This window comes from Paramisgurnus dabryanus, chromosome 4 (assembly GCF_030506205.2).
Source record: "Paramisgurnus dabryanus chromosome 4, PD_genome_1.1, whole genome shotgun sequence".
Taxonomy (NCBI): Eukaryota; Metazoa; Chordata; class Actinopteri; order Cypriniformes; family Cobitidae; genus Paramisgurnus; species Paramisgurnus dabryanus.
In genome coordinates, this window is record NC_133340.1 from 23,711,971 (window position 1) to 23,738,136 (window position 26,166).

The window sequence follows — 26,166 nt, forward strand, 5'->3', positions numbered from 1 at the left end:
ATTACAATAACTTCAGGATGTGGGTCACCTCTGGGTCAGAAACATCAGACTGGCATCGAATTGGGAAAGGAATAATAACAGGCTGCACCATCTGTTATTCTTTTTGCTCTGGCCATGAATATGGTAGTTAAGTCAGCTGAAGTGGAATGTAGAGGGCACTTAACAAAGTCAGGCACACAACACCCCCCTATAAGAGCATATCTGGATGATCTTACCATCACAACTACATCAGTCCCAGGGAGCAGGTGGGTCCTACAAGGACTTGAGAGACTGATTACCTGGGCAAGAATGAGTTTTAAGTCAAGGTCCATGGTGCTGAAGAAGGGGAAAGTAGTTGACATGTTTAGTTTTTCCATCTCATCTCAACCATCAAGGAGCAACCTGTCAAGAGCTTGGGAAAGTTATTTAACTCCAGCTTGAAAGACTCAGCTGCCATCCAGAAGTCAAGAAGGAAATGTAAGGCTGGGAAAGCAGTGGAGCTGGCAGAGTCTCGCCTGAGACAGAAGGCACAAGTCAGCATTGTGGTGACATGCAAAGCGGGCTTGGGCTACTTTCCAAAGCCTCTTGTCAGGAAAGACACCAGCAACTCCAGGAAGAGGTCAGAGCAGGCATGGAGGAAGAGCAGGTTAGCAGGGCGGCAAGACTCTGGCAGCAGGGAGAATGGACTAGGTGGGAGAGTGCAGTGATTCACCAGGATGCGTATTCTTGCCTTCACCCAGGAGCTGATCCATGCACGCGGTGTGTGTGTGCGAGCTAGCAAACAAGAGAGAGAGAGCGCGAGGCAGCGTAGCGCTAATTTATATGCTTCTAATACTGTTGTCATTTTCTAGTTTGTTTCACTAAACCGCATCTCCGCTATTTTAAGGAATACTCGACATGTACTCAATGATTTTTTTTAACTCCTCAAAAAGAATAGAGTAATGGTAACAGCCCTAAATTCAATGTAGAGGTATAGTCCTAACAAGCATTTAAAGTGTTATAAAAAATAATTAACTGTGTTTTTTAGCTGGTAGATCTTGTCGGTTTTATCATTTTAAAAGTAGATCGCCACACAAAAAAGTCTGGACACCCCTGCTTTAGGAGCTATCCATGTATACTCTCCTCCCTCCTTACGTCGCATTCGCAGATCGTTACATCTTGACTGGGAAGATGAGCGGAAGCCAAATCAACCAAAGTCAGTTATTCAAAACCTTCTTTTTAGTAAACTCTGTGTACACAGAGGTGCTGTGAGGTACGGTATTTCTTCGAGCCGGGAACCTTGTTTGTATTCTTGCAATTGGCAAAGGCGGATTATCGCCACCAACTGGGCTGGAGTGTTTATTATTCAAGCTCTCAACGGAAGAATATACGGGTGTGATATGTCAGATGTCGCACGCCTCTGGAGCAACTAGGGGTTAAGTGTCTTGCTCAGGAACACAATGGTGTTTAACAGTGGATTCGAACCCGGGTCTCTCACACCAAAGGCGAGTGTCTTATCCACTGCGCCATCACCACCATGAAATTATCTTTATTCATGAAATAAAGATATTCATGAAATTAGCCTTACACTACAATGGAATCAATGGTTACAATCAGCTATGTGCTTACCATCATTTATCAAAATCAAAATTCAGTGGTTGATTTCATTACCTGTGACATCAAGCTGAACTCCAGGAACTCCTGACCATTTCCCACCTACTCTGTCGGTTATAAATCTGCAGTAGTAGATGCGTTTATCAGCTTCTGTCACATCTGTCAAAGTAATGCTGTGAGTGTCGTTATTTTCACTGTAACACTGAATTCTTCTTCTGTCTTCTGGGTCCAAACAAAGGTCAGGTGGTTCCTCATCAGATACATTTGCAACTTTTGTCCAAAAGGTTTTATTGACCACATGGTCAGATGGATATTTTAAAGCACTGGTTATTCTCACTATTGATCCTCTTAATGCACAAACATATGAAGGGCTGTAATTCACTTCCCAATCCTGCTGACTAACCACTGAAATAAAGAATACAGAAATATGGCATCAGAAATTTACCAAATTGTACTAATTCTTAAAAGTGAAATCTAGAATGAGTACAAGAGTTTGAAATAAATTAGTTTGTACTCACACTCAACACTAAGATAAACATCAGGAGAGGACAGAAGAAGTTCAGATCCTCTTACAGCAGCACATCTATAATCTCCTGAATCATCACGACTGACTGACCGCAGGTGAAGTTGATTCAATGTAATTATTCCTTTAGTGAATCTCTGTGTGTTTCTGTACCAGATTAATGTTGTTTCTTCAGGCAGACTGCAGGTGGTTTTACATGTAAGAGTCACTGAATCTCCCTCTTTCACAATCTGCTTTGTTTCCACCTGCAGGTCTGACAGCAGAACAACAACAACAAACTCTCTGATAGTCAATCATCATACTGAAATCCACCTATTAATCAATATCATCACAACATCAACTTTATGAATTATATCAGACCGGAGTTATATCATATAATGGCTGTTTCTCAATATGCGTTCTTCAGCGATCTTGCGTCCTCGCTCTACGATGTCATCATTAACAGTCGAAGTTCAATTCCAATTCTTAAGAACACAAGAACAGAGGACGCGCGAAAATACCCGGATGAGTTCTTGATATCAAGGATGCATGGAGTGCAGACTTGCGCGCTGAAATCTGGGGAGGTCACGTGACCAACAGGAAGATCGCACACATCTCAATTCTCACAAGTGCGTTCTGTGTTCTCGCGACCTTCTGAGTTCGTTCTTCTGAGGTCACCTTGCAAGACCAGTCTCCACGAGAACGCAAGTCCGTTCTTTGCGTTCTTAGAATTGAGAAAAAGCCAATCTCTCAGGTCCTCTTTATGTTAAAGGGATAGTTTACCCAAAAATGAAAATTATGTTATCATTTTCTCATCCTCATGTTGGTCTATATCTGAATTATTTTTTTTATTCTGATGAACAGAAGAAAACATTTTTGATAAATGATGGTAAGCAAGCATCTGATGGTAACCATTGACTTCCGTAGGAAAATCAAATGGAAGTATTGTGATAAATGATGGTAAGCACACAGTTAATGGTTCCCGTTGAATTCCATCATATTTGTTTTTCCTACTGTAATGGAAGAATCCGTTGGCCCAATAGCGGAAACCAACCGGCATGGCGAAGGATTCTTATGCGTTCTGTCTTTTCCGGCGCTTTCTGATGACGTTTTGACATTACGTAACTTAGGTACTTTTATCTGACTCCAAAAGATAAAATCTTGTTGTTTATAATACAAATCAGATAAATTTTTACTTTTAACAATTACAGAATTTGGGTGGATGTCTGATTATTCTGATTTAGCCCTTCTTGGTATTGCATCCATTCGTTCGACTACACGTCACTTTGGACTCACGCACCGGCCGTTTATTAATATTTAAAATTATGCAGGCAAACGGTCACAATCGAACCAGGCTTAGCCACTGCTAGAGGTTAGACTATATGCTCAAAAGGCTTCCCTATACTTGCTCATTTCTAAACATACTTTATTTAGTCCCCTTATGGTGCAACTTAATTATTACAATAATTATTTCTAACCAGAGGGTCACAACCACTAGACAACATTTATTTGTTGCTCTAAACAGGAAATATACTATTAGCCTCCACACATCTAATTTAACTTAAACTAATCCCAAGTGCTAGTCGGATCTCCAAAGTCCTCCACTGATGTGCCACTATGCGCCCTCTAATCTAGTATTTTAGTCTGGTATTAGCATGATTTCAGTCATTGCGGTAACAAGGATACATCGTAATTTACTGGTCATGTCAATAACTTTTGTAGCAACACAGAATAAATCCAAACATAATTTATTAGCCAGCTAGGAAGATCATAATTCAAAAGCCGATTCACATATCAATTCAAAGTTAAAACATTACAAAATCCAAAAACAGATGTAATCAAATGAAAGTATTGCATACTTGGCAACAAGACCAAGACCTGTCTATAGATTCTTCAAAGTAAAATAAATTACATGATGCTGTATCAGACAAAACATCATGGGGTTCATTTCTAAATATAGAAAATCCCACTTGAACCATCTACAAACTTTCCTAAAATATCCAGAGAGAACAAAGTATACAGGAATTGGGTACTGATTGGTTGTTGTAAACTCAGGGCTGTCCTGAAGTTGCATACAGTGGGTGATCGGTTTATGTCTAAGATGAGTGTAGTTTGCCTAATGTGTTGTTACACTTTAACATTGAATTCTGTTGTCATATGAATGAGGCTATTATAAAACTTCCATTGAGACATTTCATTTAATACCAAACAAGACCAGATTCAGGTTCTTTTTGCATGTAGAATGTAGCATTTCATATACAGTTTGTAAGTGAGATTTAAGGAGCTGACTGTCTGGAGGTGTGATGTTTGAAAACCAAATGTGGGATCGGTCGGAAGTCCACTGTGAGCCATAGAGTGTTGTTTTCCCAGGCACCCACTGTTCACCTATGCTGTGTTCTTTGGGGAGGGGCTCTCTTTATTCAGGAAATTAGCCTTACACTACTATGGAAGTCAATGGTTACAATCAGCTGTGTGCTTACCATCATTTATCAAAATATCTTGTGTTGTGTTCATGAGAAAGAAAATTCATACAGGTTTACAACAAAATGAGGATGAAAAATTACAGATTTTTCATTTTGGGTGCACGTTCCTTTTAATATGATTCAGTGGTTTATTTCATTACCTGTGACATCAAGCTGAACTCCAGGAACTCCTGAGTATTTCCCTTTCTCCTTGTCTGTTATAAATCTGCAGTAGTAGATGTGTTTATCAGCTTCTGTCACATCTGTCAACGTGATGCTGTGAGTGTCTTGATCTTTACTTTGACACTGAACTCCTCTTCTGTTGTCTGGGTCCAAACACAGGTTAGGTGGTTCTGCACCAGGTACAAATGCAAATTTTGTCCAGAAGGCTTTATTGACCACATGGTCAGATGGATATTTTAAAGTACAGGTTATTCTCACTGTTGATCCTCTTAATGCACAAACATTTGAAGGGCTGTAATTCACTTCCCAATCTTGCTGTCTAACCACTGAAATACAGAATACAGAAATATGGCATCAGAAATTTACCAAATTAATTCTTAAACGTGAAATCTAGAACGAGTCCAAGAGTTTGAAATTGTCATTAATAAATAAGTGTGTACTTACCATCAACCCAAAGAAAAACATCAGGAGAGGACAGAAGATGTTCATATCCTCTTACAGCATCACATCTATAAACTCCCAAATCATCACGACTGACTGACCGCAGGTGAAGTTGATTCCATGTTGTTATTCCTTTAGTGAACCTCTCTAGGTTTCTGTACCAGATGAATGTTGTTAGTAGTTGTAACGGGACACCATTCGTCAAACTTTTATGACCCCCTCCCCCACCCGTTGACAGGTCGTGTTTTATGACCCCTTTGACAGGGGGGCGGGCCCATCAATCAAAATCTGGACAAGTTGTCAACTTTAGACAGAAAGTATTTAATGGTTTTATTGCCGGTCATTTAGAGTGAGTGTTTTTCCTGAGTGTGTTTTATGTCAAGCGTATGGTGTCATGTTTAATGACGGCTCGTGTTTCGACATTTTGCTGTTTATTGACATTTGATGTCAGATCTCAACCATCCTCCCTCCTTTGCTCGCCCCGTGCGCTTCTCAATACTGACTTTCACACCGCGGGTGTGTTGTTGAATCTAAAGTTTTGCAACAGCATAAGTTTATTTAAAGGCAATCACTAATCATATATATATATATATATTAGATGTACCTGGCTATGCTTAAAGCCGATGTTTTCTATCGAGCTATAGTTTCTGATCAGACACAAAGTCTGAACTAAATAAAATTTTAAACGGTTCACGAAGTCCGGGAATCTTTTCATGACATGGTCTACAGTTTAACGCGTATTAAAGATCCAGCGGTGTCTGACAAAGCGACGGGTGAATGTTCATATCTGTCATTTAAAATAAAGTTAATAAATGTAATTCTGTCCACTATGGCAAAATAGGAATTTATTTTAGATTTAGGGGAATCTTTAACCATGTCTCTGATTAAAACTTTTGATTGTAACATCACAAGTTATTTAATTAAATATTCCGTATACGGGTATAGTTAAGCAATGATCTGAGCCATAACCTTCGGAGCCGGCAATACTATAATCTTTAGACGAAAGTCTAAACTAAATACAATTTTAAACGGTTCATGAGGTCCGTGAATCTTTTCATGACCTGCTCTTTAGTTTCACGCATATTAAAGATCCGTAGGTGCATGACAAAGCGCCGGGTGAACGGTCATATCTGCCATTTTAAAATAAAGTTAATAAATGTAATTCTGTCCACTATGGCAAAATAGGAGTTTATTTAAGATTTAGGGGAATCTTCAACCAAGTCTCTGATTAAGACATGTGTATACGTGCACCGATGGTGACAGAAAACTTATATCTGACGTTAATAAACTTTTAAATGTTTTTAAGACGTATTCAACCCATTTTGGGGTTTTATTTTTAATTAAAGGCTTCTTAAAACATGTGTGAATATGTGTATATTATACAAAGAGTCTTATATTGTCTGCGCTGACAAAAATAAAGTATTTTTTAGATTTAGGGGAATTGACTGCGTGTGTCTTATAAATACAAATTGATAATACGTTTGTTTTGTAAAGAGACTTCTTTAAAGTCACGCAAGAATAAAATATTTTAGTTGTAACTGGTTAAACTTAAAGCTGTTATTATCTATTTAACTATAAGCTGTATTTTTCTGATAAGACACAAAGTTTTTGATGATGAACTTATGACCGTGTGTGATAGATATTTCACAGCAGGGTCGGTTTGTAATCTAGGTAGAGTCTTTTAAAACTCTAATGGTAAAATGTAATATGGACACTCTGTCAAAAATAAAGCATTTGTTTGTAACAAATTATTTAATGAAATATTCAGCAGTGGTATAGCGATGAACAGTGCCAAAACCACCGGGGACACCAATAACACATTCTTTAGACTAAAGGTTATTTATTTTAAACTAAATAAAAGTTTAATCTTTTCAGACATAGTATTCTGATCACACCATTAGATCGCGCTCCGGCGTTTACAATAGAGAACATAAGCGGATGAGTGTTCATATCCACCGTTAAGAAACTTTTAAACGATTAAAAACACTTTCATATCATTTTCTGAGTTTGTTTTAAATTAATGACATCTTAAAATCAACTGTGAATATGTGTTTATTACACAATAAATTGTAATTCTGTCCGCTCCGGTATAATAGGGGTTTTATTTTAGATTTGGGACTTTCTTTAACCAAGTCTCTGATTAAAACATGTGAATGCGTGTACCAACGTTGCCAGAAAACGTACGCTGATGCGCTCATATATCTGGCGTTAAGAGCCTTTTAAACGTTTTAAGACATTTCACACTCTATTCTGAGTTTAATTCATTAATGTCATCTAATATCCAAGTGTGTACATGTCTATTTACGATAAATGTAACACGGTAAACATTGTCAAAATAAAAGGGTTCTTGAACATATTATTCCAGTGGGTGTTTCTTGTTTTGCGAGTGTTCGACATATTTATTGATGTGGAAAAAGTTTGTTGTTTGGACGAACAGTTTCAGTCTCTCTCTCTCTTTCTCTCTCTCTCTCTCTCTATCACCAGTCCGCTATCAACCAGCAGACAACCCCCCAGATGTCTGGACAGAGGGAGTGTTGGTAAAATAAAAGAAACTCAGCCCCCATTGACAAAAAGTAATAGGTTTATTTAGATTTCAGGCTTCATTACTCAGATACAGATTAAAGCATGTTATTTCTTATTCGTAATTTAAAGAAACTTAGAAGTTTTAAGACATTTCATCACACATCCTATGATGACATAAACCCTTGTGTTAGCCCTTAGAGGCCACGAAACGGGTGCAAATATTATTTATCAACGTTTGATGTTGTTATAAACCAGGTTGTCACATACGTGACAACAATCATTGCTTTAAAGACAAAACATTTAACAAATTTGACATTTTGTTAAACATGGTTGTGTGCGTCCACACACACAACATCAGTTAGGACATGGTTCTACATAATATTAAAATCACGGGCTTACGTTAAATAGGTAAACCTTAATTTTTACTAAATAAAATAAAAATAAACTATTTTAACATATTATCTGATATTAGGTTAGGTTTAAGATGAATTAGTGTCTATAGCTTTACGAATTACATCGTAAACCCCCCCCCAGAGGATATGGTATGTGTGTGTGTGTGCGCGTGTATGTGTGCAATGGATGTTATCACGTGGTGCGGACCGAACGACCAACGCTGCGGGGGTTGTGAAGCGAAGAATGAGTACATATGAGAAGTTTTTCCTTCTGAACACAGAACCTTTACCAAAAACGTAACCCCGGATTAACACATCACAGAACAATTTGAACAACCGTGTCGGATTCGTACACACCAGAGGTCTGTTTTATGTTTTGCAGAAACTGTGGAAACTTTTGATGCTGCCAAGGTGTCCGAATTCGCAAACAAACTATCAAACGCAACGCGGCGGAAACAGTGGACACGAGCCTTTTGTTGCTGAGAAGGCGATTGAACTCAGAAACAAACAAGCAAGCAAAGTTGTCTACGAAACTACAGATTCTTGAAAAAGATGTCACAAAGATCATTCGAACGACTACGCAATGGCCAGATGGGGTATGTGTACGGGACCGACCTTTTTAAAGATATGCTTAAAAAGAACTACAAGCGCGAGATGTCCAATCTACTATGTACTGTGATATACAAAGAGGCCAATGTGTGCATGCCTCCAAACTATTGCGAATCTAACTCCGGTCGTGTAACCAGACTCAAGGAAAAACAGATGGTGTGAAAATTATAGATGGAACTCTTTTAATAACATGGTACAGACAGTTGTACAGGCCCAAGAGGAACCCCGTGTGATTATTAGAAAGGCCCTAGAGATATTTTATGAATGTGACGAGGCCGAGTTCTACATCATCAATATCATACTTATGTCGGCCTTTGTAATTGACGTATGCACTGATATCCTTGTAAAGAAACGAGAAATTAATGTGTGTGAAATCATAGAAAATGCCGTAGATTTCATGTTTGAAAAGGGTCTTGGATCATGCATGCACTATCTATGGTATCTAGATAATATCATAACGGTTAATGATGACTAAAAAACCAAACCTGTGAGCCAATGGTATATTTTACGCAAGTTTTACAGTTGTTTTTTAGTTTTCCAAAAATTTCATTCTGTTTTATTTTTACTCAACATTATGATGGCAAGCCATGTCCGTCAACAAATGTATACATTAACAAAAACTACGTTCTAGTAGTTTCAATGTATGGTAACTGGTGGTTTTTCATCATTGATTTTGTATACTGCTTATGTTTTTGTATGTTTTGCTGTACCGGTTTCATAAAAACAAAATATACAAGGATTTTTTTTTGGTCTTAATGTCTGTGTTGTTACCATTAGAACATTTAGACATCTTGTTCAGGCAACGTGTGCCATTGCTCATTCTTCATATGTTTTTGCAAATCCACACAGAGAAATGTGAAAGATTAATAGAAATTACATGTGGCTACATCACATGTTTTTTCAGAGGCGTAAAAATAAAAGTCAACAGTGTTAGTATGGGAATCTAAAACAGCACATGCACGATATGATCCTAATTTTGTTACCTGACGTCTGTCACATAGTCAAAGATCATCTACTTCATGTCTCTACGAATCCTGACAGAGTTTTAGTTTCATATACACAACACATCAAATGTAAACCACGGTAAACTAAATACATTTGACAGCCAAGATCTCTAATTTTCATCATCAAACATCACTCACTTTTAAGGTACCGAAAGGTTTTTGTTTAATTTAGTTTAACTCAACACTGAAATTTTAGTTTAAGCACACAGAAATGCACAGATTTTACGTTTTCAGTATTCATGTGTACATCACATGGTGATTTCAGTCTCTACTAGATCGATGATCTAACAATATTAGCTACAAATGTTAGCTCTGATTTCACAAAACATCCATTTACATTCAAAACCTATGGATTCAACGCCTTAAAGTCATCATTTTATTTCGTTCACATCAACAGCACCAATATTTTTGAATGTGCAAACTGATTTAATTCGTTTTAAACATGTTTGTGCGGTTTCGGTCTAGATTTATAGAAAACTTCAGAACATGACACCGTTTTAACATTTACAAAATGAAACATTATACTTTTAAGTGTCACCCACGAGTATGTGTTACTGTGACAAATACTTTTGATTGTTTGGAAATTATATGAATGCAGAGAAACAACGCAAAAGTTTTGAACGTTAATATAATTTATAGGCGTCCTGATTTTTAAAAACAGTAAGCTGTAATGTTTCTTACACACAGATCTAAACACATCACAAGTCTCAATGTTTAATAACATAAAAACCTGTATGCAAAGGTTTGTTGGCGTATTTTTAGACACAAGCTGTTTATTTTCATCTTTAAACAAATGTGTATGACAAATGTTGTCCTGCCTGAACTGACACTAAGGATCGATGCCGAAATGTTAAATCTAAGTATTTGCAAAACAACCTTCACCGTCATATAGATGTTTTCAATCTAATGGTACCTGTTTAAATGTGACCATACTATTTCAAACATTACCAAGTTGTAGATGGTTGTGACTCAAGTTACAAAGGTTTTAACAAACATTACTGTTTGTCGCGGTGTGTTTCATCGCATTGCTGTTGTATGCAACAGACTCTCAAGTTTTATGTTAAAAGGATTACTAAAAATAAAAACCTAAGCATTCTGTATTATGTTGGTGCTGATGATTTTACAAGTTTACAGTTTCAAACATTTTTGCTATATTCGCCGTGAAAGATTTAGTAAATAAATCTAAAACATACACAGGGTTGAGGCGGTCCCTTAATCTTCTAACACGATTTTCAAGAGATTACCAACATGTATGATGTACTAACTGTCAGGGGATCTGTGATATTATTTTCTGAAGTAATTAGCTATCTAATGGCTACTGCACAATAACTTATGCGATAAAGAGTATGTTACATAAACTATAGAAACGAAACAAGATAAATTACAAAGTCACTGGCATGCGGTTTACACTTAAATAAATCACGCAGATGTTTAAAGTGGTACATGTGTTTTATTTCTTATCAAGTAATAGAAATACATAATTTGTTATCATTGTAGTGTAGAAATATCACAACGTTTTTCACGACCGGTTCATTTCACAAACAGCAATTTGATCATTATTTGATATTGTAAACACACACAAACACACAGTAATAGTCTCTAAAGATTCTACAGAATACCATTAGCTTTTTGTCATCAAGTTTGTAACAGATGTATCACGAAGCCTGTTTCATGATCTTGAAACCAAACAGTCTGTGGAATCGATACACGCAATGTGTATTGATTCATCAGGCATTGTCGTATCCTTCTTGGGGACACAGGTCCATTGGAACATCATCAGACATTACTTGAGCCGTACAAAGGGGTGTGTTGTTGTTGTAGGTTGATGGTCCCCCATCAGATACTGTGGAGGACTTATTGAGTGCACAGGTCCAACTGTAGGTTCTCTCATATACATATTGCTCTGGGGTGGGGGTAGCGCGAATGTGTTGGTGTAGCAGTAGGAGTCCATAGTTTCTTGAAACTTGTTAGGCAATTGTGTTTGAATGAATCATACTGGCGCCGATTTAATGACTGTAATGGATAGGCGGAGATAGGAGTCCTGGAGTTAGGGACATTCCTCTCTGGGCGTAACAACTTCACTTTAAACATCTGCGTGATTTATTTAAGTGTAAACCGCATGCCAGTGACTTTGTAATTTATCTTGTTTCGTTTCTATAGTTTATGTAACATACTCTTTATCGCATAAGTTATTGTGCAGTAGCCATTAGATAGCTAATTACTTCAGAAAATAATATCACAGATCCCCTGACAGTTAGTACATCATACATGTTGGTAATCTCTTGAAAATCGTGTTAGAAGATTAAGGGACCGCCTCAACCCTGTGTATGTTTTAGATTTATTTACTAAATCTTTCACGGCGAATATAGCAAAAATGTTTGAAACTGTAAACTTGTAAAATCATCAGCACCAACATAATACAGAATGCTTAGGTTTTTATTTTTAGTAATCCTTTTAACATAAAACTTGAGAGTCTGTTGCATACAACAGCAATGCGATGAAACACACCGCGACAAACAGTAATGTTTGTTAAAACCTTTGTAACTTGAGTCACAACCATCTACAACTTGGTAATGTTTGAAATAGTATGGTCACATTTAAACAGGTACCATTAGATTGAAAACATCTATATGACGGTGAAGGTTGTTTTGCAAATACTTAGATTTAACATTTCGGCATCGATCCTTAGTGTCAGTTCAGGCAGGACAACATTTGTCATACACATTTGTTTAAAGATGAAAATAAACAGCTTGTGTCTAAAAATACGCCAACAAACCTTTGCATACAGGTTTTTATGTTATTAAACATTGAGACTTGTGATGTGTTTAGATCTGTGTGTAAGAAACATTACAGCTTACTGTTTTTAAAAATCAGGACGCCTATAAATTATATTAACGTTCAAAACTTTTGCGTTGTTTCTCTGCATTCATATAATTTCCAAACAATCAAAAGTATTTGTCACAGTAACACATACTCGTGGGTGACACTTAAAAGTATAATGTTTCATTTTGTAAATGTTAAAACGGTGTCATGTTCTGAAGTTTTCTATAAATCTAGACCGAAACCGCACAAACATGTTTAAAACGAATTAAATCAGTTTGCACATTCAAAAATATTGGTGCTGTTGATGTGAACGAAATAAAATGATGACTTTAAGGCGTTGAATCCATAGGTTTTGAATGTAAATGGATGTTTTGTGAAATCAGAGCTAACATTTGTAGCTAATATTGTTAGATCATCGATCTAGTAGAGACTGAAATCACCATGTGATGTACACATGAATACTGAAAACGTAAAATCTGTGCATTTCTGTGTGCTTAAACTAAAATTTCAGTGTTGAGTTAAACTAAATTAAACAAAAACCTTTCGGTACCTTAAAAGTGAGTGATGTTTGATGATGAAAATTAGAGATCTTGGCTGTCAAATGTATTTAGTTTACCGTGGTTTACATTTGATGTGTTGTGTATATGAAACTAAAACTCTGTCAGGATTCGTAGAGACATGAAGTAGATGATCTTTGACTATGTGACAGACGTCAGGTAACAAAATTAGGATCATATCGTGCATGTGCTGTTTTAGATTCCCATACTAACACTGTTGACTTTTATTTTTACGCCTCTGAAAAAACATGTGATGTAGCCACATGTAATTTCTATTAATCTTTCACATTTCTCTGTGTGGATTTGCAAAAACATATGAAGAATGAGCAATGGCACACGTTGCCTGAACAAGATGTCTAAATGTTCTAATGGTAACAACACAGACATTAAGACCAAAAAAAAATCCTTGTATATTTTGTTTTTATGAAACCGGTACAGCAAAACATACAAAAACATAAGCAGTATACAAAATCAATGATGAAAAACCACCAGTTACCATACATTGAAACTACTAGAACGTAGTTTTTGTTAATGTATACATTTGTTGACGGACATGGCTTGCCATCATAATGTTGAGTAAAAATAAAACAGAATGAAATTTTTGGAAAACTAAAAAACAACTGTAAAACTTGCGTAAAATATACCATTGGCTCACAGGTTTGGTTTTTTAGTCATCATTAACCGTTATGATATTATCTAGATACCATAGATAGTGCATGCATGATCCAAGACCCTTTTCAAACATGAAATCTACGGCATTTTCTATGATTTCACACACATTAATTTCTCGTTTCTTTACAAGGATATCAGTGCATACGTCAATTACAAAGGCCGACATAAGTATGATATTGATGATGTAGAACTCGGCCTCGTCACATTCATAAAATATCTCTAGGGCCTTTCTAATAATCACACGGGGTTCCTCTTGGGCCTGTACAACTGTCTGTACCATGTTATTAAAAGAGTTCCATCTATAATTTTCACACCATCTGTTTTTCCTTGAGTCTGGTTACACGACCGGAGTTAGATTCGCAATAGTTTGGAGGCATGCACACATTGGCCTCTTTGTATATCACAGTACATAGTAGATTGGACATCTCGCGCTTGTAGTTCTTTTTAAGCATATCTTTAAAAAGGTCGGTCCCGTACACATACCCCATCTGGCCATTGCGTAGTCGTTCGAATGATCTTTGTGACATCTTTTTCAAGAATCTGTAGTTTCGTAGACAACTTTGCTTGCTTGTTTGTTTCTGAGTTCAATCGCCTTCTCAGCAACAAAAGGCTCGTGTCCACTGTTTCCGCCGCGTTGCGTTTGATAGTTTGTTTGCGAATTCGGACACCTTGGCAGCATCAAAAGTTTCCACAGTTTCTGCAAAACATAAAACAGACCTCTGGTGTGTACGAATCCGACACGGTTGTTCAAATTGTTCTGTGATGTGTTAATCCGGGGTTACGTTTTTGGTAAAGGTTCTGTGTTCAGAAGGAAAAACTTCTCATATGTACTCATTCTTCGCTTCACAACCCCCGCAGCGTTGGTCGTTCGGTCCGCACCACGTGATAACATCCATTGCACACATACACGCGCACACACACACACATACCATATCCTCTGGGGGGGGGTTTACGATGTAATTCGTAAAGCTATAGACACTAATTCATCTTAAACCTAACCTAATATCAGATAATATGTTAAAATAGTTTATTTTTATTTTATTTAGTAAAAATTAAGGTTTACCTATTTAACGTAAGCCCGTGATTTTAATATTATGTAGAACCATGTCCTAACTGATGTTGTGTGTGTGGACGCACACAACCATGTTTAACAAAATGTCAAATTTGTTAAATGTTTTGTCTTTAAAGCAATGATTGTTGTCACGTATGTGACAACCTGGTTTATAACAACATCAAACGTTGATAAATAATATTTGCACCCGTTTCGTGGCCTCTAAGGGCTAACACAAGGGTTTATGTCATCATAGGATGTGTGATGAAATGTCTTAAAACTTCTAAGTTTCTTTAAATTACGAATAAGAAATAACATGCTTTAATCTGTATCTGAGTAATGAAGCCTGAAATCTAAATAAACCTATTACTTTTTGTCAATGGGGGCTGAGTTTCTTTTATTTTACCAACACTCCCTCTGTCCAGACATCTGGGGGGTTGTCTGCTGGTTGATAGCGGACTGGTGATAGAGAGAGAGAGAGAGAGAAAGAGAGAGAGAGACTGAAACTGTTCGTCCAAACAACAAACTTTTTCCACATCAATAAATATGTCGAACACTCGCAAAACAAGAAACACCCACTGGAATAATATGTTCAAGAACCCTTTTATTTTGACAATGTTTACCGTGTTACATTTATCGTAAATAGACATGTACACACTTGGATATTAGATGACATTAATGAATTAAACTCAGAATAGAGTGTGAAATGTCTTAAAACGTTTAAAAGGCTCTTAACGCCAGATATATGAGCGCATCAGCGTACGTTTTCTGGCAACGTTGGTACACGCATTCACATGTTTTAATCAGAGACTTGGTTAAAGAAAGTCCCAAATCTAAAATAAAACCCCTATTATACCGGAGCGGACAGAATTACAATTTATTGTGTAATAAACACATATTCACAGTTGATTTTAAGATGTCATTAATTTAAAACAAACTCAGAAAATGATATGAAAGTGTTTTTAATCGTTTAAAAGTTTCTTAACGGTGGATATGAACACTCATCCGCTTATGTTCTCTATTGTAAACGCCGGAGCGCGATCTAATGGTGTGATCAGAATACTATGTCTGAAAAGATTAAACTTTTATTTAGTTTAAAATAAATAACCTTTAGTCTAAAGAATGTGTTATTGGTGTCCCCGGTGGTTTTGGCACTGTTCATCGCTATACCACTGCTGAATATTTCATTAAATAATTTGTTACAAACAAATGCTTTATTTTTGACAGAGTGTCCATATTACATTTTACCATTAGAGTTTTAAAAGACTCTACCTAGATTACAAACCGACCCTGCTGTGAAATATCTATCACACACGGTCATAAGTTCATCATCAAAAACTTTGTGTCTTATCAGAAAAATACAGCTTATAGTTAAATAGATAATAACAGCTTTAAGTTTAACCAGTTACAACTAAAATATTTTATTCTTGCGTGACTTTAAAGAAGTCTCTTTACAAAACAAACGTATTATCAATTTGTATTTATAAGACACACGCAGTCAATTCCCCTAAATCTAAAAAATACTTTATTTTTGTCAGCGCAGACAATATAAGACTCTTTGTATAATATACACATATTCACACATGTTTTAAGAAGCCTTTAATTAAAAATAAAACCCCAAAATGGGTTGAATACGTCTTAAAAACATTTAAAAGTTTATTAACGTCAGATATAAGTTTTCTGTCACCATCGGTGCACGTATACACATGTCTTAATCAGAGACTTGGTTGAAGATTCCCCTAAATCTTAAATAAACTCCTATTTTGCCATAGTGGACAGAATTACATTTATTAACTTTATTTTAAAATGGCAGATATGACCGTTCACCCGGCGCTTTGTCATGCACCTACGGATCTTTAATATGCGTGAAACTAAAGAGCAGGTCATGAAAAGATTCACGGACCTCATGAACCGTTTAAAATTGTATTTAGTTTAGACTTTCGTCTAAAGATTATAGTATTGCCGGCTCCGAAGGTTATGGCTCAGATCATTGCTTAACTATACCCGTATACGGAATATTTAATTAAATAACTTGTGATGTTACAATCAAAAGTTTTAATCAGAGACATGGTTAAAGATTCCCCTAAATCTAAAATAAATTCCTATTTTGCCATAGTGGACAGAATTACATTTATTAACTTTATTTTAAATGACAGATATGAACATTCACCCGTCGCTTTGTCAGACACCGCTGGATCTTTAATACGCGTTAAACTGTAGACCATGTCATGAAAAGATTCCCGGACTTCGTGAACCGTTTAAAATTTTATTTAGTTCAGACTTTGTGTCTGATCAGAAACTATAGCTCGATAGAAAACATCGGCTTTAAGCATAGCCAGGTACATCTAATATATATATATATATATGATTAGTGATTGCCTTTAAATAAACTTATGCTGTTGCAAAACTTTAGATTCAACAACACACCCGCGGTGTGAAAGTCAGTATTGAGAAGCGCACGGGGCGAGCAAAGGAGGGAGGATGGTTGAGATCTGACATCAAATGTCAATAAACAGCAAAATGTCGAAACACGAGCCGTCATTAAACATGACACCATACGCTTGACATAAAACACACTCAGGAAAAACACTCACTCTAAATGACCGGCAATAAAACCATTAAATACTTTCTGTCTAAAGTTGACAACTTGTCCAGATTTTGATTGATGGGCCCGCCCCCCTGTCAAAGGGGTCATAAAACACGACCTGTCAACGGGTGGGGGAGGGGGTCATAAAAGTTTGACGAATGGTGTCCCGTTACAACTACTGTTGTTTCTTCAGGCAGACTGCAGGTGGTTTTACATGTAAGAGTCACTGAATCTCCCTCTTTCACCCTCTGCTTTGTCTCCACCTGCAGGTCTGAAAGCAGATCAACAACAAACTGTAAGTCAATCATCATACTGAAATCCTCTAATTCAGGGGTATCCAAACTCGGTCCTTGAAGGCAGGTGTCCTGCAGAGTTTTGCTCCACACCTGCCTGAAAGTTTCTAGTGTAAGACCTTAAAGGGATAGTTTGTCCAAAATAGATATTGCACCCATGATTTACTCACCCTCAAGCCGTCTGAGATGCCTATGTCAATCATTTCTCAGACAAACACATTTTCAGTTATTTTAGAAAATGTCCTAGATCTTTCAGTTTTATAAATGTAAAGATATGGGGTCCACCTCCTTCAAATCCAAAAATTGTGCATCCATCCTTTACACAAGTAATCCAAATGGCTCAAGGGGGATAAACAAAGGCTTTCTGAGGGTAATATAGCTCTATCTCATCACAGCTGTGATTAGGCCAGAGGCAATAGCCTGATTCAGAGAGCGATATTGGTTTTATCCAACAGTTCAATAGCACAAGTTTGTCTCTTTGTTGGGGAACTACTTTCTTCCTTCACAGACTTGAAGCTCAGAATGACAGATAACAGTCATTTGTTTTGAATGTCATACAGAATAGCCATTTCTACCAGAAAGACTCGAAGATAGGTTAAGAATTGATATGAGTTTATTTAACAGTAGTTAGCAACCAAGGCTGGAATATAACACAGTATAGTTCTTTGGCGTAGGCCCCCACCATAGTCCAAATCCGGGGTCACGGATTCTTGCGGTTCCTGTCTGAAGATGAAGACAGGCCAGAATCTAATCCCCCCGAGTATGGACGGAACCGACCTGGTGATGGTGGTAGGGAGGGTGGGTTGTAAATGCTGGCATCAGTATCTGCGAACGCAAAGACAAGTGAGTACGAGGCTTATATACACAATCAGTATCAGGGGTAATTGATTGCGCCTTGTGAAATGAATGACGTAACATTCAAGTTTCCTGGTAGAACTTACACTACGCTACGCTAAGCTAACATTTCTCAATATTACGGTTTCTTGGTCACAAAGTTTTAAGATTTGTTCAGGGAAGAATATATATGTATAATATTCAAATCTGCAGTCAATTAGTAAAAATATCACCTATTTGAACATTTGCTTGGAGTGATTCGGACATGAGATTCAGACGTGGCCAGTGGGCGTCAGTGTTCACTTACCCCACTGACAACAGCATGATCTCGGCCACTTAAAAGTTCCCGCTGGCTCTAATGTAGCTGTATTTGATGGTCAAAAATGAAATTCTATTTGTTTGAGGTTGATTAAACCAGCAGTATGTGGTCTCATGAATCTATTACTTCTTATTCCCTTTCAGTCGGTCACTACGACGTCACGTCATGACCGACGAATTGGGAACTTAATTTGCGTTAACTAGTAAAACGCCACTGTTCTTGGCACGCAGGTATTTGCATCAACCAGCAGCCTATTTCAAAAACAGCAACAAAATCTTAGATGAACTGTAGCATACATTTTTTCTATGATGCTCAAATTTCGTTAAAAAGTTTATATTTGGACGCTAGCAGGACGCTAACGCGCATGTGCTATTGTAATGTTTCGTATGGCTATCTGTCAGTAGCTCCTGCAGTGAGACGCAGTAATGACTTTACCTTTGACAATTGGGAGGCATGAGAACTGGTGCCTTTTGCAGGGCATTTTTCAAAACCTAAAGAATGTTGTCACTCCTGAGTTCAGATCCAAGGTACACCTTTCCTCTTAAGTGCATGAAGTGGAGCAGCACGCTCTGAAAAATGTGGAATAAAGCGATGATACCACCCCGCAAGACCTGGGAATCGTTCAACTTCTTTAATATTTTTGGACGTAGGAAAATTCTAGACAGCATCCACTTTGGAATCCTCTGTCTTTCCTGAGGTTAAGGGTCAGGCCAGCTGATTCCAGCCCAGCAAACAACTTCTTCAGATCTTGAAAATGTTGGTAGATGTCTCTGGAGTATACAACAATGTCGTCTATATAGACGAAGCAACATTTGCCTATAAGGTTCTGTAGAACTTTGTTCATCAGCCTTTGGTACGTTGCTCCAGCATTTTTTAATCCTAAAGGTAAACGAACACATTCATATTGGTTGTACTTTGTAACAAAAGCAGTTTTTGGGATGCTACTTTCATCCATTAACACTTGCCAGTATCCCGTCTTGAGGTCTAGGGTACTAACTATTGTTGCTCCATAGACAGACTCCAAGATATCTTGTATCTGAGGCATGGGAAAGCGATCCAGCGGGGTTTTGGCATTCAAGGCTCAATAATCCACACAGAAATGCATACCTAGGGAACTAGTACTACTGGAGCTGCCCATGGAGATGTAGATGGCCGTATTATACCCTTACTCGACATGGCCTTGACATCCTCATCATTAGTTATGATCTGGTGCTTAATGATAGAAGTCTGACCCAATGCATCAGTACAGACAGTTGGCCAATTTAACAGCGACGCCTCTTCTCTGACCGAAAGGCATCGGCAAGATCCACCAACTCTTTGATGGCAACTATGGAGTCATTGGGTACTTGCACTATTGGCAGGGCACAGTGTATGTTAACTGAGGGTGATTGGTCATAACAAGAAAAGGGGTGTAATATTTCCTTTTGCCCAGGCAATGAATATGTGGAGGTATCAAAATCCAGTGTGACTCTACATGTCACAAGGAACTCAAGGCCTAAGATAAGCGGAAAAGCCATTTTTTTCATGAACAGCGTTGATTCCATCACAGTCAGTTATTATCGTTGTGTTTTAAAGATTATAATTGTTTTCGTTCACATGTTCATTTCTAATCATGATCTTACAAGATGAGCATACATGTCAAAATGTGCTTATTTATTTGTGAAGAGAACAGATGAACAGAGACCGTGCATCACTTTACTTGTTTAACATCACATGAAGCAGATGAATTAATGTTTTTATTGTGGAGGCAATAAAACGGAAGAGTTCCCCAACAAAGAGGCTTTTAACATATATCTGTTGTTGTTTTCTAGTTTTCATTTTTTAAACGTGTGCCGTTAAACTCTTGTATAAAAGCATTGCTTCAATTTTTCATGACTTTTGTGTGTTAATGTGATTCTGTGGTTTATTTCATTACCTGTGACATCAAGTTGAACTCCAGGAATTCCTGGCCATTTCCCAGCTACTCTGTCTGTTATAAATCTGCAGTAGTAGATGCGTTTATCAGTTTCTGTCACATCTGTCAAAGTGATGCTGTGTGTGTCTTGATCTTTACTTCGACACAGAACTCTTCTTCTGTATTCTGGGTCCAAACACAGGTTAGGTGGTTCTTCATCAGGTACATATCCAACTTTTGTCCAGAAGGTTTTATCGATCACATGGTGAGATGGATTTTTTAAAGTACAGGTTATTCTCACTGTTGATCCTCTTAATGCACAAACATATGAAGGGCTGTAATTCACTTCCAACTCCTGCTGACCATCAACAACTGAAACAAAGATGAGGAAATATTTGAAAACAAAATCAATCAATCAATCAATGTGTATGCAAGTCGCGGACAGAGATTAGCTTAAGCCAGGGCTAGGCCTTAAGTTAATAAGGAAATATAACATGCCTTACTAAAACATTACTTGTGTGCATTTTGAGGCAAAGCATGTATTTTAAGATATGTTAGTGCAACTTGTTTTCAGTTTGGACAGCTCTTTCATTTATTTTAGTATAGGACTAGTCTAATCCCTGTCCGGGAAACCACCCCATAGAGTTAACGTTGTTTTGTTATAAGAAATGAGGTGTGAAGTGATTCATGAGGTCTTTATAGAGAAATGAAGGCATGAAGTGTATAAAGTGAATCTATAAGTGTGAAGAGTGAAGTTTGATCTGCACTTACCAGCAATCATGAGCAGCAACATTAAAAATATTCTGAAACACGTCTCCATATCAAACCTCTACAATCATAAAACATACAGTTACAGTCATGAGATCAACACATTCTTTTTCTTCATGAAAATGTTTTTAATTTTCAAGAATCAGTGATGAAAAAGCCATAAAATTTAAGTTTTGACCATTTGTGACCTTTAAACGGGTCTCAGTTCAGAGAAACAACACCTGTCTTGTCAGATGCCGTTCTGCTGTGCACGCCCATGTAAAGGGCAGCTGTATTTAATCTATTTTAACTTATTCAGTGGAATCTTTGAGGCTGAAAGGTTTTTGGTGATGAAATGACCTCCCTGGGATGTAACAGTTACGTTGCCAGTAAGTTATGACATCACCAAAATAGTACAAATGTATTACTGGAACGTACTGGCAACGTGCTGATTTGCTGTGGTATGAAATGAATTCCCTAGAACATAACTGTAACGTTGCCAGCTGATAAGTCATGAAATTTCCAAAAATGACGTAACTAATATGTCGTGTGTTAGCTGGGAAAGAGAGAGGGAGAACTTTTAGCCTACATTAACACCAAAAACATTATAGATGAGAATAAAGGTCTTAGAAAGCAGTGCCCAGTTAAGGAAAAGTGGATAAAAACGTGTAAAGGATACAAGTATGTTTATTGCCACGCCACTCATCTCATTGCAATACCTGGATACAACTTATTAACCTTACTCGTGAAAGTGCACTGGAATGGCAACAGGTATGCGCAGCGCATCAGCGACCAACACACAAGCACGCGCGCTGATCTGGTTTGCCTGCGTGTGTGAAGTGCGGGGCTCTGAAGGTGACAGATATTTTGCCAAAACAACTGCATGTTATCCACTTTCAGGGAGCAAAGGTTGCTGTGGAGTTTAGTAATCAATAATAAATCTGTATTTAATGCTCCCACTAATTATTCTATAATTGTTGTTGTCATATAATTCATATATGCAACCAAAGAGTTTACAAATAGAGCACAACACTCTTTACAAGAACATAAAATTCCTCATAAATCTAGTGACTTATTTTACTTTTAAAATGCACCACATTGATGTATTTACATTTAAATGCACAAAGTGACTGAATTTGTTCAGTCTGATGGTTTACTTTGTGGCATATAGTAAATAAAAAATGTTTAACAAAAATATTAGTACATTCTTAATTTTGCTGAAAATAATCTGAACATATATTTAAGTACAGGGGTGTGATTAATCTCAAAATAAATTTAAGCACAGCTTTTTAACATTTAAGTTCAGTACAGTTTTAATTTAACTTTTGGGCACATTTTTATTTAATCATTCATCTTTTTTAAGTTTTTATTTACTTGTAAGCACAGTGCAGTGTTAATGGTTGGCGGACAATAATAATATTTGTTTAAGGAATACAAATAAGAAATATTCTTAGAAAGAAAACGTTTTGAATTGTGCATAGCTCTTAATAGTTAGGCCTACTATAATTCTGGATTTTGGTCATTATGGTGGTACTTGGAGAGCCAAATATTTTCCGAGGTGGTACTTGGTGTAAAAAGTTTGAGAACCACTGAACTAAACAATGTCAAATAAATGTAATAACAAACATAACACATTTTTATAGAACGTAAAGACAAATAAGAGATCTGCACTACATTAGCCTATAGCTGTGTTACAAGCTCGTCAAACTGTCAGCTTTACATTAACGTCAACATTACAGTTCATAATATATTAGTCATTTCGAATTAGGCTACTAACAACAAAATGAACATTACTGTGAACTTATTTTAATGAATTAACCAGGAAAACTTACCTTAGAATTTACCACAGAAACTGTCGTCTGAGAAGAACATCAGTTAAAGGCAGAGTAGGCAGGTTTAAGTCTAAAACAAGTCTAAAAAACTTTTTTCCAAATTAGTTTAAACTGTCTTTATATACCAATACATAAGTAAAATGTAAGTACTCTGAAAAAGAGAGTATAAAAATCAAGTGTCTGTAGACCTCTCATGCCTTTTTTAAACACAGCTAATTATTTTCATACATACAACCGGCGCAACGTCATAGAATGTTTCTGAACAGGTTCACGCCCACTTTTGGGAAAAAAAACGAGACTCCCCATTGACTTCCATAGAAAATAGTGGAACAAAGCAACGTTCATACACATCCGGCAGGCGTAAATAACTTAAGCAATCACTCAGATTAAACATGTTGAATAATTATCTGTCCGCCCTGCCTGCCATAGAGCGCGAAAGATACATTAACACATTTAATTTGGTCAATATAAAAACATGTCCCTTTTAATCTTACAGCGTCAAATTTGTGCGTCAAACGCTCCCTATTGGCCAGAGGTGTCTTACCTGGACATTTACTCGAACCTCATCGAGTCAACAGGGAAGCCAGTGAATGATTTTACTTCGTATTTGAAAGTTACTTCGTATTTATATATTATGTCTTTATATTTACAGAACTGAGTGCACTTTTTCGTCCAGCCATACAACTAACCTTAGTGATATTTCCAGCAATCACTGGATAGCGTTGTTACACAAATTTGACGCTGTGAGAATGAAAGGGACATGTTTTTATATTGACCAAATTAAATGTGTTAATGTATCTTTTGCACTCTATGGTAGGCAGGGTGGACAGATAATTACTTGACATGTTTAATTTGTGTGATTTTTTTAAGTTGTGTACGCCTGCCGGCTGTTTACGAACGTTGCATTGTTCCGCTATTTTGTATGGAAGTCAATGAGAAGCCTAGTTTGTTTTCCCTCAAATAGGGGCGGTGACGAAATTTACAGTCAAGTTCCCGGATGTGCCGGTAGTCCGTATTCACTCCATCCCCTCTCTTCTGGGTTTCTTCTAAAGCCACGCCCCCAAAACACATAAACGCGCGACGCCAACCAGCTCTGCTGGAAGAAGCATTCACCTCAGACAAGCAGAGACGGAGGAAAGAGCGCGATGCATGTAGTAACATCATGTCAGAATCACATATAATAATACACCTAACTTTATCACTATGAATATAAACAAATAGGATGGCTTTTAGTACTCACTATCAAGCTAGCATATCGATACTTGTAAAGTTTAAAATATATTTAGTTTGATTCGGTAACAAACGAGCTAGTTATATTTATAAGACAAAGCTAAAAACAGATTGCATTGATACAAGTTTTTTTATTACCATCAGTTACACTGTAATGAAGGTGAATTTCGTGGAAAATTCATAACATATAAGGTGTTTTGCATGGAAGAGTTTCCATGATGAAAGCATTGTTGACTCTGATGAGGACTAAAATACCGCTACCGCATCGTCGACTCGAGGAAAAGCCATGCGATATTTACTCTCGTTTGATTTCTTCGTTTATTCCTTTTTCGTTTTTCCGCTTGCCTTCACTGACTGCATATGCAGGTACTGTGAGTTCTGAATGCTCTTTCTCTGATGTACTTTTGCTCTTCCTAGAGTGCCTCGTGCACGTTCAAATCAATCGGGTGTGCACATGTGTGGGCAGATCCCGTAGCAACAGGGGTGGTGTCATGGTCGTGAGAGTGACAGTCGAGTACTTACATTTTACTTATGTATTGGTATATAAAGACAGTTTAAACAAATTTGTAAAAAACTTTTTTAGATAATTCCTGCCTACCCTGCCTTTAAATCCAGAATGCACGCTCTTTGAACTCACGAGGCGCGCGCCCGGAAATAATAGGTGTGTTCGACTTCATGTGGCGCTGCAAAAACTGACAGGCGTATGACGTACCACGAAAGCATTTCGAAATTAGACCTCTACGTGTGATTTCTCCACTTGTTCTCACTGTACGTTGACGTCATCCGGCTGTCGGTTCTCTCAGATCCGCATGAAGTCAAGCATAATAATAACACACAACAAAAGACAATAAAGATGGAAAAGAAAGTGCTTCTCCTAGCGAAGCTTCCAGATGGGACTGAAAATGACTTGAACAGACCTAAATTAAAATGTATTATGGTTTTATTATAGTAAGTGTTGTAACCATGGTTTTTGATTTAACAACATGGTTAAGATAATAACAACCAATAATAATTATTTTAATAATTATTTTAATAATATTTATTTTAATAAATATTATAATTACTATGATTAATGGCAAAATCATGTAGGCTAGCTAGAGAATGTGTGTGTGTGGGTTTTGGGCGAATGCCCGGGCAGCTATTTGCCAGTTATACCCAGTAATACTGTAATTTCTACAGACATTTTTTTACAGTGAGCATAAATGTAACTACCATGCCATCATTTAACATTTAAAGAAAAAACCCTTTCAATATAAAAACACAATATTTACACAATGAACATAACAAGAAACACTGAGACAGCATCTTGATGACGAATGGACTGCTGTTTAGAGGTGGACACAGAAAGGTAAGGGCAATGAATGGCGTCGCTGTATATAATTGTTTTGGCACTTTAAGTTGGTATATCTATCAATCTATTATAAACAACATTTTGACTAGAAACTAAACACATTTAAAGAGCACCTATTATGGGATACACGTTTTTAAACATCCTTTTGTGTGTAAGTGTGCATTAGTACATGCTAACGATATTCAAAAAGTACATACCTCAAAGAAAACGATGACGCGAGTTATCGTCTCTAACGTTCGAGGACTACAAAAAACACTCGGATTGTAGGCAACAGTTTACTTCCTGGGA

The 26,166-nt window shown here is 37.1% G+C and overlaps 1 protein-coding gene across 1 annotated transcript in view; it reads right to left on the minus strand.

The window, feature by feature from the left end:
• The window catches only part of LOC135786265 (sialoadhesin-like), a 37,358-nt gene extending 13,878 nt beyond the window's left edge, over positions 1-23,480 (minus strand). The window contains exons 1-8 of the mRNA XM_073814597.1: positions 23,298-23,480; positions 21,490-21,547; positions 20,740-21,090; positions 17,497-17,649; positions 5,164-5,379; positions 4,698-5,045; positions 2,091-2,348; positions 1,630-1,977 (exon numbers count right to left, since the gene is read on the minus strand). Coding sequence (XP_073670698.1) covers positions 1,630-1,977; positions 2,091-2,348; positions 4,698-5,045; positions 5,164-5,379; positions 17,497-17,649; positions 20,740-21,090; positions 21,490-21,538 — 1,723 coding nt within the window. The 5' untranslated portion in view covers positions 21,539-21,547; positions 23,298-23,480. The remainder of the gene's footprint in view (positions 1-1,629; positions 1,978-2,090; positions 2,349-4,697; positions 5,046-5,163; positions 5,380-17,496; positions 17,650-20,739; positions 21,091-21,489; positions 21,548-23,297) is intronic.
• Positions 23,481-26,166: the final 2,686 nt, after the last annotated feature.